Raw genomic sequence first — 19,016 nt, forward strand, 5'->3', positions numbered from 1 at the left:
AAGCTTATTGGCTTATTAACTGAGATTCTTTCCCAATTAAAGTGTGGCATTGTGACAGAACTTGCATTGACACTTAGCTCCCTTATAGTAGTGTATAGATATTCTCCCTCCCGGACACATATTGATCATCTGGTTCTCTTTATCCCGCTCAGAGAGTGGAATGCATTGTTGCTACGCCTGGTTCTCATTTGAGCTTTTCTCCATACATAGCTTCTTTAATTGTTTTGCTTTGCTTCAAAACTCTTGAATATTTTTTTTGCGTTTCCTATACTCCTTCCTCTTTTCGTCTTCCTCCTCAGTGACATAAAAATACAAATCGAAGTGTTCTGAGGTCAAGAAGTGGAACCTCTCACAATGCCAAAGACCCTCAAGGTTTTCAGTCATTTCAAAGTGTGTCTAGACTCAGAAAGCCATCCATTTGAGACAAGTCCTCATTAGATAAACTACTAAAAAAATGTATAATAGTCAAGTTTATGGCTACAGGTCGCATTGTGTTGTTGTGCTGCTTAAGGCTTTAGTTTGATGACTACTGGCAGAGCCTTGCAGGTTAACTCGCCTGAGGGAACATTTGTCTCAACGTTGAACTGCTGTGAACTTTCCTCGACTGGGGCATCTATTAGCCTCTGTCTGGGGTCGGGTTATTTATGTTCACATTCATTTAAAAGCTTTTGTCCTGTTGAAAAAATCCCACTTTGACCCCCTTAGTCTGTCAACACTCCTCCTCCTGCATGGGAGGCAGCCTGCATCCGTCACCAGTCACTGATGGATAGTGACACATGTAGAAATAGAAAATGGTCAAATACAATTGTCACCAGGTGCAATAACACAAGTCATTTTAATAGTGTCTCTCCGCTTGGCTCTCAGAGGTCAGGATCAGACTCACAGCAGCAGCCCTGAAGTCAATAGGCATTTCATCTCTTGATCAAAAACACAATGGAACTGACTAATGCTGTGAAACAATGTCTCTGGTTCAGATGTGACTGTTTTTTATATTAAAAACAAACAAACCAAACCAGTCAGTTGTGGTACAAAGCGGCACCGCACACAGAGAATGTGAGACAGACAGAGAGAGAGAAAGAGAGAGAGAGAGAGAGAGAGAGAGAGAGAGAGAGAGAGAGAGAGAGAGAGAGAGAGAGAGAGAGAGAGAGAGAAAATGCTTTGAAGTCCCAGAAGATTCCATGAGTTTCCTGTTAACGATCCCGGGTATAATCCGAACCAGGACCGCATGTGTGCGAGGAGGGAAAGTCTCCCCGCTCAGTCTCTCTCTGCTGGTGAAAAAGGCCACCGTCTCTGCTGTTCTTTTACCTGTGAGTCATCTTCAGCCTTTAATGAGCTTAAATCGCCTTCTTTACTCCCGAATCCTTCTAGTCTGTTTCGGATGCAAGACGCAGACCATGCGATCTAGCACAAATGTTTTTTTATAATCACTGAAGAACTTGAGCGCCGCTAACCAACTACAGCCAACCCACAATCAACCCGAGTCAGCGAGGATGCTTCGTCTCCACAAGTTCCACTCGCCTCTGCTGCTGTTGGCCGTTCTGTGGAGCTGCCCAGGTTGGCTCACCGCATGGCCGGGCATCAGTCGCAGCAAGCCGCCCAAGGGTCAGCTGGACCCCAATGTCAAGGAGTGGGGGGACTACTCGGACCTCCCCCCGGGCATCGAGCACGGGTCGGAGTTGGAGGAAGATCACGCAGGCAACAGAGGGGTCGGAAAGTCCTCAGTCAGCCTCGCTCCGGAGCTGGATTTCCTGACAGACTTTGCAGGCGAGACGAATTAACTGCTGACGTGTCTTTTTATGTTTTACCTGCTTACAGTACTTATGGTACCCACTTTTTCTCCTGCAGGTATAAAGCGACTGTGGGTGATAACAGCCCCGTCACACAATGACCACTACCTTCGTATGATGGAAAAACAGTTGGAAGACATGGAGCAGGTACTGTACAGACTTTTTCATACTCATTTTGGGGGCGAAAGCATCCTTTCTATCTCTTTCTGGAACTGCTTTGTCTTTCTCCGTCTCTTTTTTCAGAAAGGGCTGAACTGCCGTCTGGCAGAAAGAGACACATTCATCATCACCATCATCCAGAATGCAATGATGGAAGGTCGAATCCAGAAAACAACTTTCCAAGGAGACGCCACAGTGGAGAGCCTGGACCCCGACACAGTGAGCAAACTGCTGCACTACCTGGAGCTTACCGGCCAGGTAACCAGTTACTATCACCATATGAACTTAATCCTCCCATGACGGTACCTGTGCTTTGGTATTTATACTGCGACCATCATTTCAGGAGCAAGGGTTCACCATGCTGGTTCTGAAGAAGAACCTTCAAGTCAGTGAGCGCTTCCCTTATCCGGTCCGCGTCGATGCGATTTTGGAGCTCATTGATCAGTTTCCCGTGAGGAAGCTGGAGAAGATGACCAGAAAAGGATCAAACTTGAGGTTTCATTATACTACTATGACATTCCCTGTACTGATAGAGAATGGAGGAAAGACATAACAAGATAGAAGATGTTGATGTTTCTTCCTATTATTACAGTTATTTATAACAGAAACATCTAAACAAATCCTCTCCAATACAATTTCTTTATTATTTTTGATTATTTAGGTGTAAAACCACCAAAAAGAAGGTTGTGACGAAAAAAAGAAAGATGAAGAAGAAGATCCTGAGTCCTCAGAGGCGAGGTAATCTGACTTCCGTTGTGGCCTCACAAATAAAACCTACCCTGGACGTAAAAGCTGCCCTGAAGAGCAAAATCCAGGATATACTGAGTGGACGCTCGAGGTTCGTTATCCGTAAGGTGCCCGCTGAAGGGTCCGCGAGGGGAAAGGACTCGAGCAGCGGGGGTCGCACGTCTTCTAACGAACTGGAAAGAGTCCACAGGCTTCCATCTGTGTCCAGCACTAACCACCAAGTGAAGAAAGACAGGTACCATCTTCAACACTCCTGGTCCATTTCTCAAAGCATTCTTAGTAGAGGTTACAGCCCTGCTGAGATATTGTTTTCCCATCTGGTAGGTCATGGCCCCCCTCAGTGCCTTTTTAGTGCTGGATGAACATCAAAGTCCTTTTTTGTTTGGTTTTACTGCAGGCCGGACTCCACCGTGGAAGAAGGGAAGAGAAAAAACGAAGGGAAAGACAATGAAGATAAAAAGGAGCAGAACGTAAAAGATGGCGCACAGGAAGAACATGCAACCAAGAAGAAGGGTAAAGGGAAAAAGGGGAAAAAAGGGAGAGGACGAGGGAAAAAATCAAACAGAGAGCCAAGTGAGAAGGATAAAAAAGCTCTGAAGGACTTTTTGCACGCTTTAAAGGGGACAAGAAGGTTAATGGTGAGAACTGTCTATTTTTTAATTCCGCATGGCGTTTAATCTGTAATCCTGACCTACGTCCACATTATGAATGCATGAAAGAAAATGTCACTCCTATAAGACAAATCTGCACCTGATCAGAAACTTCTATCCGTTTCGGAGCGACGTGTCTGTTTGTGTGTTGCACTAGTTGATCTCAACGCCCAGCAGAGACGCGACACTGTACGTGCAGCAGAGAGACGCCAGCGAGAAGCAGCGCTGCGGTCTCGCTGTTAGGAAGGTCACCGTAGCAAGCGTTGTGGGGGAGGGAAGTGAGGCCACGCTTACGCTGAAACACCACCAGCTGGGTGAGGAGGGCTGTTTACACCTTTGTGTATCGTGTGGCAGAATCAGAAGCCATTTGTCGCCACGTACGTTACATATAGAGGATTTTGACTTGGTGCATTGGTGCAATATAGAAATAAAATATGAGAATGACATAAGAAAGAAGAAAAATGAACAATATAAAAGTTTGTTAAAACACGTATGTCTGTCCATGTGTTTCCATGCTGGGAGAAACCACTGTGCAAATGTTCCGGGAAGTATTTGGGTCAATGGGGGACACGGACTTTGTTTAACAGATCAACTGTGAGCGAGCTGTGTTGCAACTAATCAGAAAATCATGTGTAAATGATATACAGTCTTTTTACATATGACGTGTGTAGGAAAAAGTCAAGTTGTTAAAGAATGGAAAATTGGAAAAGAGAACAAAGGTCAGAAAGAGGGGATTTGTTTGGACATAAGAATCATAAAAAAATGTTTTTCCACTTCAATGATACTTAAAGTACTTAAACATTGAGCTCCAAGCTTTGTAATTGTGTTTCCAACTTTTGTAATTGAGCTGTGGGGTGTTTAAATGATGAAATGATCAAACAGCTGATAGCGGCTGTTTCAAAGGAAAACAACACCTCATGCTCCGATGTTTTTATCAGCTGTGTTGCTTTTAGCACGCTAACAACATACATACATAACAACATACCATTAGTGGCTTAGTGCATTAGCATGCTTACAAACACAAACTATCCCCGTGCCTGAATGGAACACGTTTGTCTTGTTGGTATTTGGTCGTAAACCGAACTACTAAAATGCCACAACACCCAATGCAATAAATATCTAAATAGTCATTGATGTTGTTAAGAGGTGACAATTCATCTTTATGGTAGCTTTGAATCAAAGATTATATCGCGTAATCGCATAAGATCTCCCGGATAGTTTGTCGGCTTCCTTCTGTATGCAGACATATTCATTAATATATTATTTGTGTCTCAGAGTCGGAGCCGGCACTCAGGGGCCAATCGGAACATTTCTCCGATTCGGGCCTGATCTCCCTGTTGAGAGCGGAGCTCGGCCTGTCGTCCTCTGACCTCTTTTCCATGACCGTCACAGACTACGACATGAAACCCAAAGTAAGACATCCGTGCGTTGTTCTTTTATTTTTCAATGTGGGTTTGGTAAGCATGCGCGCTTGTTTTTTAGCACCACTCTCCTTCAGTATTCTACCTAATACTGACAACTTTAACCAGACCACGCTCTCTGGGTATGTCTGATAAGCATTTATTGTTCCCCTAGAAAGTATTTGAGGCTCCTCCTTCAGGCCCGGCCCTGTTCGAGTACATAGACAACTTTCCCTCAAGGCGTTTGGAAAAAGAAAAAGAAAGGAGGAGTCCCCCGACCTGCTCTGATGAAAAGCAAAAGCCCGAAGCTCAGAACTCACTACTCAGGTACTCTTCACTGCCCATAATTTACTAATTCTACATTACTTAGAATAATCTAGAATTAGATATCACATAGCCATGTTCTCAGTTGTATTCAACATGTTACTGATGTCACATAACACTCACTTGGAGCACAACCTTTAAAGTCACATGGCCATTGTGTCTTGATGTTTAGGTTTGTGTCTAAGAGGAGGCTGCTGCTCATCTCTGCTCCCTCAGAGGACGACTACTCCTTCCAACAGCAGCTCTCAGCGCTCAGCGGACAGGAGTGTCACCTGGGTCAGTCGCTCAGCACAAACATGTAACTGACGTGTGTTGCATCTTTTTGTATTTCATGATACATTCTTATTCATGCAAAACTAATCTGTGTTTCGCTGCCTGACACAGTAATTTACCAAAGGGGGGAAGCTACTGTGCTTGAGTGCAATATTGCGTAGTTCCTTATACTTCAACTTTCTACATTTCCCCATTACTTTTTTTAATTAAACTACATTTTTTTCACAGATTTAGTTATAACATTAAAATCCCGCTTACATGGGGTTAATGTATCAATTATAATAATCCTTCAACATAATATTATTCTGAAATGTCAGCATCTTTACTTTTAGTTTACATTTATGGCAATTCTTCAAATATTGAAAGAAGGACTTGTACTTCCTGAGTACTTCGTCAAAGACTGGCTATCAGATTTACCCACGAGTGGTTTGTTGTTTTTTCTTCAGGTATTCGCCACTTTGCCACGTTGAAGCTGACTGGAACTGGAGACAAAGCTTCAGGAGCTGTTGAGCTATTTCCCCTAAATGGTGAGTCACAGTAATGTGGAGCAGTTCAATGCACCCCGAAAGGTAATGGAAACATCAACTTGGAATTTATTGCTAATGTTGTATATATTAATGCGGATTTAGCAACTTTTTAAACTGTTTTTTTTCAGGATTTTGTGAGTTGCGTTTTGGAATCCCCTTGTTCTTTTGTTTAATTGAGCACACAAACTCCTCGTCACCAGGTCACAGTCAGAGTGAAGTGGAGCCGTTATCCGGCGACGCGGTGAACGATCTGAGGGAACAGCTGAAGATCAGCAAGGACTACTTCAGCATGCTGGTGGTGGGGAAGGACAGCAACGTCGAGGCGTGGTTCCCGTCCCCCATGTGGTCCCTGGACAGCATCTACGACCTGGTGGACTCCACGGACCTGCGGCTCCAGGAGGAGAAGCTGCAGAAGAGACTCGGGATCCAGTGCCCCGAGGACAGGGGAACGGGAGGCGTTGAGGGGGGGCATTATCCGGGCTATGGGGAAGACGGGGCGGGCGACACGTACTCGTACCGCCGGTCAGAGGAATGATGAGCAAGAAGGAGATAGAAGATGCAATGGAGTGAGATTCAGGAAACATGTTCAGGAATCACATTGTCAAAGACAAATGTAAATTGTGTGTACATTTCAAATGTAGGGCAGAAACTTTTAATAAAAAATCAGCAAAAGAATGTGTGCATCCTTCTAGTTTTTCTTTCTAATCTTTATTGAGCACATTCACTGTGTAACGTATAAAAATGGTCCCCTTGTTGAAATGATGCCATGCAAACAAAACAGATGTTCTTTTCTTTAACGCTGAGTGTTCAAACAACCGCGCCACCTTAAGGTTGGTAAAACAATGATTTATTGATGCTGGACTCTTTGTATGCTTTAGAACATTAGTCTGTGGTATATTACAATTTGTCCTTTCTGCAAAAGGTTTGAGTTTTTGGGAAAAAAATATTACTGCAAGTTTCCCAGTTTTTGGAGATTTTCTACATTTTTTAATCAAATAACACCCAAAACACAAATATAATTTTGTAACTAGAGCGATCAGTTTCATAAGGACCAACCAAGCCCAGTAGTAGTGAAAATAGTGAATACGACATAGCAGCGGCATAAATATCCTAAGGCAATGCTCAGTGAAACCAAGAGTCGAACATATGCTGTTTAGGCAGCCTGATCTCCAAAACCTGTTCGTAAAAATGTATACGAAAATCATACAAATTCATAGTGATACATACGAAATAAATACATACTGCAACTGATGACGTCACCCTATTCAAAGTGAATGGGGACCTGCACCCCGTAAACACACTTCGTGAAGTCTAACGATGTAAAAAAAAACGTGTTATAATTGCATTTTTAACGAGAAATCAATGTTAACTTGTAAGAATAGAATACTAACCCTAACCCCCTCAAAAAATCCAACATGGCAGAGAGACGTTCACTCAAGAATCCGACATGGACCGCCATGTTGTTCACTCAAGGGGCGTGGTTAACCACCGCAGTTCCTATGTATTGTTACGAATTTGTATGTTCAAGATTTTTGTATACATTTTTTACCAACAGGTTTTGGTTTAGGGGAATTTTAGGTTTAGGGGGAATTGTATGTGAAAGCGTACAACACAGAGGCCTAAATTTGGATGTAAGCGCAGCAGTTCTGCAACATCGGAAACCTTTACGATAACCAGCATTGATGCTGCAAATGTCTTGAAGCGTCAGACTGACGATCTGGCTGCTTCGCCCGAATAACAGGAACGATCAGGTTTGCAGGCCCCTCCCTCAGGTCACAGCAGACGGCGGGCAGGTGGATTGGAGACAGATTACTTTGTGATGCGGTGGGAAAAAGGTCCTGGTGAGATTCTTCAAGCTACCACCCACAGTGAGCCTTAATGCAGCAGGTTCACGTGGAGTCCAATGATGAAAGTCTCCTGGCGTTTGCTGTCAGCGACCCAGAGCACCGCTAAAGTTACTGACATACAATTTTCTTTCTTTACAATTTTCTATTTACTGTTTTTATTTCGATGGATTGTTTTTATTTGGTTGTGTACTTTACTGTTAAAAAGTAATACATTTTGAATCGATACCAGATGACCTCAGAAGCACACCTTCAATCGCAAACTGTTTTGTTCGCAAACAAATTTTAGCTTTCACAATGACTGTCACAAACAAATATTGATACAATTCAACACTTTACTTTACTCTATAATTAAAAAAAATGAAATTACAAACAAAAAATACCTGTGACGATAACGTGCAGAGGACTAAACCGGCACCAGTGTAATAAACCTTAAAAGCTCATTCTGTTTTGATCTGCCAACACGCATGAAATAATCACGTGAAGAAAATACAACCATGATGACAACAGGAAGTCCCCCAAGGTGAAGCTACTTCATTTTAATGCTCAGGCTCTGTGTGTGGTTCCTGCTAAATAAGGACATGTAGCTTTTAGTCCGGTCACAGTTTGATTTCTGCCCCAAAATGTGTCAGCGTGTTTGAAGTGTTCGGTAAAGGAACCAGTCTAAGAGTGTTCCGTTCTGCTGCCGTGCCACGGGGGGGGACGGGGGGGGGGGGGGGCGTGGGGGCTGTAGATAGGGAAGCACAGAGGGAGACTGCAGGGAAACTTCCAGGTCTAGGCAAATCCATGGGATCAACACACACAGATAACAGAGACTGAGGCTCTCTCACACCCACCCACACAGACACACACACACACACACACACACACACACACACACACACACACACACACACACACATACCACTGATAGAGGAAGTAGTCGTCTAATGTAGAAGTGTCCACCCGCCAACTACATACAAATGCAGACGGATACACCTAATGCTTTGTCACATTCTTTGTCACTTATTCACTTTATCTCGGTCACCTTCTTTTCTTTCTCTCTTTCTCCCCTCCCTCCCTCACTCTCTTTCTGCCTCTCTCCCCCCTCCTCTCTCTCTCTCTGCCTCTCTCTCTCTCTTTGACAGCAACATTAACTCACACTGAACAAACTCACACTTCGCACCACTTTTGACAGCACCCGTTCGGACGAAGCAGCTTTCGCGTGGATTGCTGCCATCAACATGGTGAGTACAACCTAACTGTCAACTGTAAATATATCAAGATCAATAACTGTACATTTCCCTTTAACCACATTTTTAAAATTTCAATTAATACAATAACCTTTTATGAATGGATTACAATTCTATATTATATCTAACAACACCCTCAAACAGCCATTGCCGTATCTATTTATTTGACAAATGTTTCTGCACGACAAATGTTTCTGCACGTATGATTAGAGAGGATCTATTATCTTTAAATACTTGGCTCGCATCAACAGTACTTCGAATACAAAGTCACTGTAGCCATTTATTCATGAATTGTTTCATGTCTTCATATAGATATGTTTAAAAAGTGGTCGTAATTAGAGTAGTATTTTTAGTGGTGGTGTCAACTAGATCGAGAAAGACAACTTGTCTCCTGTCTCATTTTGATCACGATGGCATGAAGGTTCCTCTTTGCTTTGACTAGACGACCTCTCTCGTTATTTTCTCAGCAGCTAATTTGACTGTAAATGTATTTGTTATTAATAACAGTACATTTGTCCTGCAGGTGGCAGGTTTTTCATTTATATTTGCAAAACATGGAAACTAGCTGAACGTCTAACAATCCCTTGGCTGTAGTCTGTATCTCCCCATGAGCACACACAACAACAATAGACTGCATAAAGCATATTGAAACCTGCTTACCCTGAAACTGATGCAGTCTACAACAACAGGCCAGTAATAATTCACACCTTTGTGAAACTATAGCTGGTGTTTCTTTTGAGAAAATGTACTTGACAGTCACTTTGGCTGCAGGATGTGCCGTTAAAATCTTAATCTATTTTTACAAAACTGCAACTGCAGAAACATTTAGAGAAGTGGTAATTGCAACGGTCTTTAAGAGAACATATTGTGTCATTTTGAGTTTATCTTGAGTTGAGAAACAGAGGGAAATTTCCCCGGTTTCATTTGCAGCCCGATCATGTGAACACACTTCATTATGCCACACCAAATGTTGTTACTGGCACCGTTAAGGTGCCACTCTGACCAAAGCCTTTCTGTTTACAGGCCAAAAAAACAGCAACTCAGTTGGACCAGTTAGCTGTGTGGCTAACTGTAGGCCTACTGCTATAGGGAACCCACCTACAACCATCAAACATTTCTCCACAGCGGACTGATAATATTGACTCATTGCTCATAACTGAGATCACTCTAGTTACAGTAACACATTGTGACTCCGATGTCAATGTTTTTACACTCTTATAGCTCGGTGGTGATTTGAATATGCGTCAAGATCTGACGTTCAACTAATCATTTAGATTCATGCAGTGCATTTATAGTATAATAGCATGCGCTTATCTCCGTTTCCTTGTATGGTGCTAACTCCAGTTAAACCTGCCTTATTACAAAATGTGTGGCTGCTACTTGGTCAGTTTATTGTGTTACTTTGTAAAGCAGCTGCATGAGTTTGATCAAACCTGCTTGCATTGGCATGACGGCCATTTTGCTCCCCATTTGGTGCAGATTTTTATATTGCAGGTGTTTGAATGGCTCATTCATTCATGCCAGAGACAAGAGCGACATTTTAGACTTCTTTCGATAAACTAAAGCGGGATAAAAAAAAGTCAACCCGGAACACATAATAAACTAGTTGCTAAAGTTCATTCAGCCTCAAAACAGGCATATCGTTAATGTCTCTGGTCAAATACTTGACGAAAGCACCTTCTGTTGACCTTACGCTGAAGAATGTGCCAGGAAGTCAACATGAACTGAGGTCTGAAAGTAAGGCAGCTCTTTGTGTCCCTGGTTAATGACCAATCTATTTTATAGAACCATAAAATTTAAAATATTTAGCTGTGAGTCGTTAAAGTTTTATCTAATAGTTTCCATCATAGAGAATCCCTTAACATACAAATAGATAAGTTAAATAAGTAACCAGAGAGAGAGCAGGAGTAGCACTAATAGGATAAACAATCAGAGAAGGAAATGCCCAGATGGGAAACAAGGCATTCTAAAACTTTCTGTTCCTATGTAAACTTTCACATCAGTCTATGTTTGTTTTCTTTTATTTCCTCTTTCTCCTTTTACAGCAGCTCATGGTTTTAGTACTTTCTTTTGGTGAAAGCATTTCACTCGATAATATTCTCACTTTGTGTCGTGTGTTCTGATGTTTCCCTCTCTTCGCTCCTCTCCAGGAAAAGAAAGCTGACGTGAAGGCCATGATGGCTCGCTTCCAGGCGGCCGGGGCGAGCGTCGATGAGACTTGTTCCTCACCGGCGGGGCAAATCAAACTACCCCTGAAAACCACCCTCTCAACCGGCCCGGCCGCACCCACCAAGAAACCCGCCTTGGAGAGCAAGTCAGGCAGTGCGATAAATGTTCTCCCGAAACCCAATTTTCAGCTCTCTACACAGTCACAGGAACCAAACAAAGCTAAAGCGCTGGCTAGCAGGTTTGGAAACATCCAGGATGACAGCGGCGCAAAGCCTTTCCTTGGTAACAAACCCTTGAAGGCCCCCCTTCCACAGGCTCATGAAGCTAAAAGCCCTGGTTGGAAGCCCCCGCTCACTCCGTCGGACTCCAAACCCGCCTTTCCTAAACCCTCGCCAACATTCAACTCCAAGCCCGGCTGGGTGAAAGAAGACAGCGGCGGGGGTTTACAGAAGAAACCCAGCAGCTTTGTAAAACTGCGGCTGCAAAGTGAGGAGACGGCCGAGGGCGTCCCGGACGCCGCCAACAAACCGACAAGCTCCACCTTCAGGCCCTCGTCCAACTTCAGGACTGCTCAGAGCAACTCGAACAAGGAGCCGGATAGCGACGGCAAAGCAGACTGGGCCAACAAACCGCCCCCCGGTGTCGCCAACGCCGTCCCTCCTCCGAAACCACTACCCAGTAAAAAGCCCAGCCTGAAGAAACCTCGAAACCTTTCGCCTGGCAGCAACGTCAGCGATGATGCTTCAGGCCCCAAGCGTAACCCCCTGCCCAACAGTCTGGCTTTGGGCCCCCCTCCAGCCAAGCCCAACCGACCCATCAGGGTCAACCTGGAGAGCTTCAAAACAGGCGCCGTGGCCTCTGAACATGGTGAGTGAGGCTTAATTTCCAAAAAAGAAAAATGACGCTTCTCGTAATGAATGAATATGTTTCACAAACTAAATCACTTGTCTCTGTGTGGTAAACACACAGGCTGCACTGAAATGATACGAGCTTAACTGACTCTGGCAACACATTTGGTGTCACGGATAAACTCCAGCAAGCAGTCATTATTTAACTGACTTTTACCTGTTTTTACTGTGAAGGGCTCTTACAGGTTGATTTTTGCGCCTTTATCTGAGCACTAAAAAGTCTTTTAGTGGGTTCCTTCATCGGTATTGCCCTATTGATATCTAGTAAATAGTATTTTTATAGTTAAAACCCAAACGATTGCTTTATGAATCTTGTCTGGGCCGTGAAATTTAATAGATGTCAGCTGAAAAGAAACAACAACTGACAATTCATAAGAGGAATGAATTGGTTACACGGTAAATCCTCTTTCAGTGCTCGTCTCTTTTTTGATGACAGGTGCCATTAATATAAGTAATGAGACTTAAATAAATACAGCGTAACTAACTTATCAACTAATTAAACACTATAAATTTTTAAAATGGAATGAGAATCATCAAACGGTTTGAAGAGAGGCATTTGGTATTACTTCCCATCTAATTCATGACCGTGACAGCAGGGAAATGACCTGACCTGAGTTTGGGCATTGAGCAGAGTATTTCTGCCGCAGGTACACGTATGTAAACCCACAAGAAGAAGCACTTCAACTCCATCCAGATCCATCCACAGCCCTTGTTTTCCATCTGATGTTTTATTACGTCTGCTCACAATTTATAAGCATAACAAATGCAGGAAACCAAACAGCGCACACGGTTTGAGCGTTATTTGTTTCAGAATCATACGAACACTCTCTCTTAAGGCGTGAAGGCGCTTGCTGTGAAGAGGATTAATTAATATCTCTATCACAATCACCACTAACGGGTGAAAATGTCTTGCTCTACAAGTTGATGTGGTGCGTGTTGATGACGTCAGCAATAAGTAGATTATTCGTAGCAAGAAATGTCCATACAAGAGCGGACTTTACATTTCTTTTAGGCCACAAAGTCTCACCGAAGTTGCAGTAAAACTATTCAGGGCTTAAGTCACAGTAACACCCTTGGTTCCTCTATTTGGTCCGGCCAAGTTCCCTGTCCAGTTTCTCCTTTCTCTTCCCCCCTCGTTTTCTGCTCTGACAGAAGAGTTTTGTTTCACCACATGAGGAAGTGAGTCCCAGCGAAGAAGGGATGGTTTCGAACGAGAGCTCTGCTTTTAAAACACACACCTGACCTGAATCGATTCCCAGTCCGAGGTGAAGGAATCCCTGCGGCTGAATCACGTCAAAACATGCTGGAAGACTTAAGACCAAAAATAACACGTTTGTTGTCGCCACATTTGATATTTAAGTATAGTTTCTGATTTACATTTAATTTACTTAAGTACTATACAATTTGTAGGTCCTCTATATTTCTATTTTCTTTTTTGGCTACTTTATACTTGCTACTTTATAACATGCTAAGGTTTTTACTCCATTAGTGACTTGACTTTATTGATTTTACTGATATTGATTTATAAAGCAGTAAAATCAGTACCATCTCCACCAGTAAAACATGTATTATACAGTAATGTATCACTAATAATCATGCAATAATATTAGATAGAGCAACATTGAAAGGGAGACTTCTTCTCCATCTTGAGTATTTCCACTTTTTAAATATTTTAGTACATTTTCTATGACAATTAAATTCAAAATAAACTTTTTCTTTATAATAGACTGCTCTCACGCTGTCATCTAGTGTTTGTTTGGACTCATCTTGCATGCAGGCAACTAATCAACCTTCTGAGGATTGATAAATCTATTTATTTATTTATTTATTCATCTGTACACCTGCTCTAATTCCTCTTTTGGCACCGTGTGTTTTTGTTACAGTTCCAGGCGCCTTTAAGAAACCAATCACCTCCACCCCTCTGGCCTCTAACGCCAGTAACCACAGCAACCATGTGACCCCACCTCAACCCACTCTGCCCCCACGACACCCCGGAGCCATGTAAAACTCACACACGCACACACACACGCACGCACACACACACACACGCACATACAATGTACACAGACACGCTGTGTGCTTTCTAGAGAATGCTTCTCCAGTTGAACCGTGACTCTGTTTTTCAGGCCCCAGCAGGATGAGGACATTGACCATCCCGCTCCTCCACCTCTGCCACCATCGGCAGGTCCGGTATACCACCACTGTCTGATCAAATGTGATGAGTCATAAGAAGATGCGGCAAGACTTCTATGTTAACTGCACAACAGGAAGACAGACGAGGACTGCTGAAACTCGCACCTTATCTACGGCACACATAGACGGAGCTATTACAGAGGGCATATCCTGTTAGTGTTTAATTAGTCTCACCAACTGCTTTGGGGTGGTTGTTTTCTATACTTTTGCATAACACAACTTTTCTTTTTGTATGAATTGACTTATACGTTGCACATACATGTTGTTTACATAATTCAGAAGGAAGAGACATTTTTTAAGCCATTTTCTAAATGTCTGAATGTTAATGAATGAAATGAAAATGAAATACCAGAGTAAGAATTGTCAAATCTAAAGGATGAGTCAGATCATGATGCTCGTGGGTTTTGCACAAGGCTAATGTGGATTCATTGTTTCTCCGTAGGTCATCCATCCAGGGCAAAGGTGAGACATGATGATTTGCTTTTACATAAATGCAGATCTGAATACAGTCACATGAGCAGATGCACAAACATACTCAGATAAAAACAGACATGAAGAAACTGGAGCTGTGCAGCATAAAATGTCAACTCCTCTCCACTGAACGCAACATCTTTTCATTTCCGCCACTAAAAGAAAGAAATGGAGGGATGGAAGGGATTGAGAGGAAGTTATGAGTTAAAAAATCTAAATTATGAGAAACGTAAGTCATCTTTGACTTTCCATCCCTTCATTTCTTTTTGGGCGGTAATGAGCTTCCATGCATCGGAGCTACAACAGACAATATGCACATTCAGAACCATTGCTGACCTTTGGGTCGTATGAAAGGTGATGCTTCACGCTACATACTGAAGTGTAGCTGTACAAATGTATGTAAATATATAAAAATGTGCAATACATTTTTGCATTTGTGGGACGTCCAGTACAAACGTCATGAGATTCATACATACATATATGTTGCTTCCTTTTTTTAGGCCCAGGAGGACGATGGTAACAGTAGTGACGGAGACATGTATGAGGCGCTTGATGAGCGATGGTGAGAGAGAGAGAGCGTTCCTCATTAAATCTTCACCTGTGTCGACCAGTAAGCGGAGGTGTTTATGTATCAATCTCTCACATTCAGAATCACCGGCCATTGTCTCCTCTCTCTCGTTTTCAAAAGGGAGGTGGTCGAACAGCAACAAGAAAAGAAGAAGGACAAAGAGGACAAGGAGGAGAAAAAAAGACTGGAGGCTGAGAAGAAAGAGCAGAAGGAACGTGAGAAGAAGGAACTAGACGCCAAAAAGAAATTCAAAGTGAGAAAACAAAACAAAACTAAATGTGTGTTCGGACTCTTTGTGAAAACGATGTAGGACTGAAATGAATGTAATGTTTCTTTTGATCGTTTTGTTTATCTGTGTGTTTGCACATGTGTTAGCTGGTCGGCTTCCTGGAGGTCATCCACCAAGGGAAGGCTCTTGTGGATTGCCGGGGCGGTAAGAACGACCTTGCTCTGAAGCAGGGAGACAACCTGGACATCATACGTGTGCAGGGAAACCCAGAGGGAAGGTGGTTGGGACGGTCGCAGGATGGATCCAGTAAGTTCACATAATCATCTCATCCTTTCAGTCCAAGCTGTAAATACGGCATGAATTACTTTAAATGACATCAATTACATTAAAACATTTTATATTAACTCTTCGCTTTATTTCCAACAGTCGGTTATGTGAAGACCACTTCAGTAGAAATTGACTTTAACACGCTGAAGAATCGTTCAACTCAGCTGGCGTCCGAGCCAGAGATATACGATGACATCGACGTGACCGTTCCTGATAAAAGGTCTTGAATTATATATGATATATACAGTATACATATATCTCATAATCTATGGTGAGGAACTAGTAGGTTTACTAAAATCTTCTCTCTCTCTCTCTCTCTCTCTCTCTCTCTCTCTCTCTCTCCAGTGGGATGCCAGGAGGTACGCTTCAAAGCTTTCAATAGCATCATGTGTTCCATCATATCCAGTTACAGTTTAATTCAAGATTGTTTCACTGAGACAAAACATGTCACCAGCCATGTAATATTTTTGCTGTTGTCCAGTAACTGTCTTTCCTCTGCCACCAGAAGTTGATGAAGAAATATATGACGATATTGATCCGAACGCGGAAGACAGGTGGGAACTGATTTGAATATTTACAAATAGTTGGTGAATGGGCATTGTTGTTGTTGTTGTTGTTGTTGTCAGTACAGAATTCTTGGAGACAGGAGGGAATTTTTTGTTAATGTAAAGCCGAAAGAATTGCAGGTGTTTTCATTCTTGGTTGGTTCTCTAGTACCCTGGACTCTAGGTCTTCTCCCACGAAGCCTCGTAGCTTCCTACGGATGTTTGAGCGGAGCAGACGTCTTGTCAGCACTAAAGTGTAAAATACACTCAGTAGTAAGACCGATCACAGACCGACTGTCGACTCTTTTTAACCCCCTAATCATTCAACCGCCGCCCCCCTTCGACCGGCTTGACGGTTCTTCTCAGATGAAGTCGCTTTTAATGTTGATTTTTTTCCCCAGATCAGACCTTACTGAATAACAGCAGCGAAGCATGTTAAATTGATGTTGTTTCAGTGATTACAATCAGTGCAACGGATTATCTGTGATTTAACGAATCTTCTAATTTTCCTGCCTGCATGCATGAGAAAAATCACATCTTCAAGTATTTAAATATTGTTTGTCAAATCATGAATGTGATTATTAATTTTCGGTTGCTGTGAATCGTATTATCTTACTTTTAGTTAATGATAAAAATGCTGTAACATTTGAATGGTTTGTTTTGTGCCAGATTGCCTCCCCCACCTGCAGAAGGGAATTCAGGTATTGATCTCCGTGATAATACAACCTTTGTTTTTGATTTTTTTTTTTTAAATGAAAGACACCACATTCTTTTCAATTTTAACAACCTCATTTATTTATTTATTTTTAATTCATTTTTCTTTTGTTTTTGTTTTCCTTTTTCACTCACAGTGGTTAGCTTTTTTTTCTATACTTTGCATTTGATCTAAAATAAGTAATGTTTGTATACATTTATGTGTATATATACATATTTAGGCTACATACATATAGTGAGATTCAAATGTTCCCCCTCTAAATGTATGGCCAGAGTCTTAAAGTAAAAACTCACTGACTTCTCACACGCTTTGTCACAGATCCCGTAGAAGGAGCAATCGATGAGATATACGACGATGTTGACTCTCAAAATCTTCCTCCGCTTCCTCCCATCAGCAGGTTAAGATGAATTTATTTATTTATTAAAGATAGGATAGATGAATAGATGCTAAGTGTGTCTCAGGCAACACATTTTGTTTCAAAGAAAAATATGAAGCACACAAACAATAGTTTGCTTTTGTTCTCCAGCATTCCACTGAGAGGAAAAAGCAAGACGGAAGAGATGGACCCGAAGAAGCAGAAAAAGTTTGAGAAAGAGGAGAAGGACTTCAGAAAAAAGTTTAAAGTTTGTTAATTTATTACATCTTAGATCACATTCATGTCGGTGTTACCAGGATCCCACCCGCTGAAACCAAACTGCATGGATGATGTCATTCTCTTTCAGTATGACGGGGAGATACAGGCGCTGTACCAGGTGACCATCTCCCCGACACTTACCAACAAGAAGTGGGGTCCCAAAGAGCTTCCAGTCAAAGCAGGAGAGCAACTTGACGTCATTGTGAAAGCCGAGGACAACAAGCTGATCTGCCGTAACGAGGACGGCAAGTGTGAGTGTCTTCTGCCTGTTTCTTGTTTGTATTAGCAAAGAAAATACAATTAAAACACGTGTTCAGAATTCTGCTGTGTACATTTTACAGTTGGCTACGTATCGACCAGCCACGTGGATATGAAGTGAGTACCGACATTCACACGAGAAACCCAAAAGCAACTAACGATGCGCTGACGGTGCTGATCGTTTTGTTTCTGTTCACAGTGATGGAGACATCTACGATGACATTGGAGAAGGTAACGGTGTGGTTCATTGCTAATCTTTTGTCATTTGATATACATTTGTTATTGATGAATTTCCAGACCTAATTTAATTTTTTTTTTTTAAATCACATTTTCATTTCAGATTGCATCTATGACAACGATTAGAAACATCTTGCAATGGTTTTTCTTTTTTCTTTTAAATTGATATTGTTCTTGTTATTTATTATGTTTATCAATAATACATTTGGACTCATTTTTGGGGGAATTTGGCACCTGATCATCATACAGAATTGTCATTTTATTTATCAATGACCATTGGAATTGTTTCCGTAATATGGACAAGGTGGCGATGATTCAGTGAACTGGATTCTTTCTTCATTTGTTTCCTTAAAAACAACAAAATGAAACAATTTGATGGGTTCCTATTTCAAGCAGTACGTCAAGAGGGAAACATTTGTTGGAGTGCATTTGCATATCAGTCTGCCTTCAACCACAACAGCATTTACTTGTAACCTTGTACTGTGTTTTGTAATTTTATAATAATAGCTACAAGTTGTTAACATTACTTGCTATTTTGTCTTAAGTTAATGTCCACGATATGGAACTGTGTGTATACTCCATTTCAACCTGTTGCTCCCAAACTCACCCAGGGGGGTCAAAAGATCAACATGCAGACTAAACAACTGTTCTAGTGTGAATGCTCCTGTATAATACTTTACATACAAATGTGATAAACATAACATAAAACATAAAGTTTTTCTCTACATCTAGGTTTGTCCCGTTGTTAAAGTAGGAGCCTGTCTGCTATAAAGACAATGCCTTATTTGTTATCAGTTCATCAACAATAGATCTACTGTC

The 19,016-nt window shown here is 41.9% G+C and overlaps 2 protein-coding genes across 5 annotated transcripts; both read left to right on the forward strand.

Annotated features, from left to right (window-relative positions):
• Window positions 1-1,171: 1,171 nt before the first annotated feature.
• ccdc80l2 (coiled-coil domain containing 80 like 2) lies at window positions 1,172-6,542 on the forward strand. Its single transcript, XM_078087881.1, has 12 exons — window positions 1,172-1,764; window positions 1,846-1,934; window positions 2,031-2,204; window positions 2,290-2,441; window positions 2,608-2,928; window positions 3,091-3,331; window positions 3,501-3,657; window positions 4,619-4,755; window positions 4,919-5,070; window positions 5,240-5,343; window positions 5,787-5,867; window positions 6,068-6,542. The coding sequence occupies exons 1-12, from the start codon at window positions 1,491-1,493 to the stop codon at window positions 6,400-6,402; spliced, it is 2,217 nt and encodes a 738-aa protein (XP_077944007.1). The 5' UTR covers window positions 1,172-1,490; the 3' UTR covers window positions 6,403-6,542.
• Window positions 6,543-8,456: 1,914 nt separating this feature from the next.
• On the forward strand, window positions 8,457-18,911 carry fyb1b (FYN binding protein 1 b). 4 transcript variants are annotated; one of them, XM_040198376.2, is made up of 19 exons: window positions 8,457-8,937; window positions 11,094-11,979; window positions 13,904-14,021; window positions 14,147-14,205; window positions 14,656-14,675; window positions 15,185-15,246; window positions 15,373-15,505; window positions 15,628-15,787; window positions 15,908-16,028; window positions 16,154-16,167; window positions 16,314-16,362; window positions 16,523-16,609; window positions 17,023-17,054; window positions 17,387-17,465; window positions 17,595-17,691; window positions 17,791-17,953; window positions 18,044-18,077; window positions 18,160-18,191; window positions 18,301-18,911. In XM_040198376.2, exons 1-19 carry the CDS (start codon window positions 8,935-8,937, stop codon window positions 18,321-18,323), a joined length of 2,172 nt encoding a protein of 723 aa, XP_040054310.2. In that variant the 5' UTR covers window positions 8,457-8,934; the 3' UTR covers window positions 18,324-18,911. The 4 variants fall into 4 exon arrangements, with proteins under 4 accessions (XP_040054310.2, XP_040054311.2, XP_040054312.2 ...); XM_040198377.2 differs by having other exon boundaries at window positions 16,317-16,362; XM_040198378.2 differs by lacking the exon at window positions 16,523-16,609.
• Window positions 18,912-19,016: the final 105 nt, after the last annotated feature.

Source organism: Gasterosteus aculeatus, chromosome 14 (genome assembly GCF_964276395.1).
Source record: "Gasterosteus aculeatus chromosome 14, fGasAcu3.hap1.1, whole genome shotgun sequence".
Classification (NCBI taxonomy): domain Eukaryota; kingdom Metazoa; phylum Chordata; class Actinopteri; order Perciformes; family Gasterosteidae; genus Gasterosteus; species Gasterosteus aculeatus.

Coding starts and splice junctions, on each gene's coding strand:
- ccdc80l2 (XM_078087881.1), top strand. CDS start 1,491: ATGCTTCGTCTCCACAAGTTCCACTCGCCTCTGCTGCTGTTGGCCGTT. Junction 5,344..5,786: donor CGGACAGGAGTGTCACCTGG/GTCAGTCGCTCA, acceptor TTTTTTCTTCAG/GTATTCGCCACTTTGCCACG. Junction 5,868..6,067: donor TGAGCTATTTCCCCTAAATG/GTGAGTCACAGT, acceptor CCTCGTCACCAG/GTCACAGTCAGAGTGAAGTG.
- fyb1b (XM_040198376.2), top strand. Junction 14,022..14,146: donor CCACGACACCCCGGAGCCAT/GTAAAACTCACA, acceptor TCTGTTTTTCAG/GCCCCAGCAGGATGAGGACA. Junction 17,692..17,790: donor ACTTCAGAAAAAAGTTTAAA/GTTTGTTAATTT, acceptor ATTCTCTTTCAG/TATGACGGGGAGATACAGGC.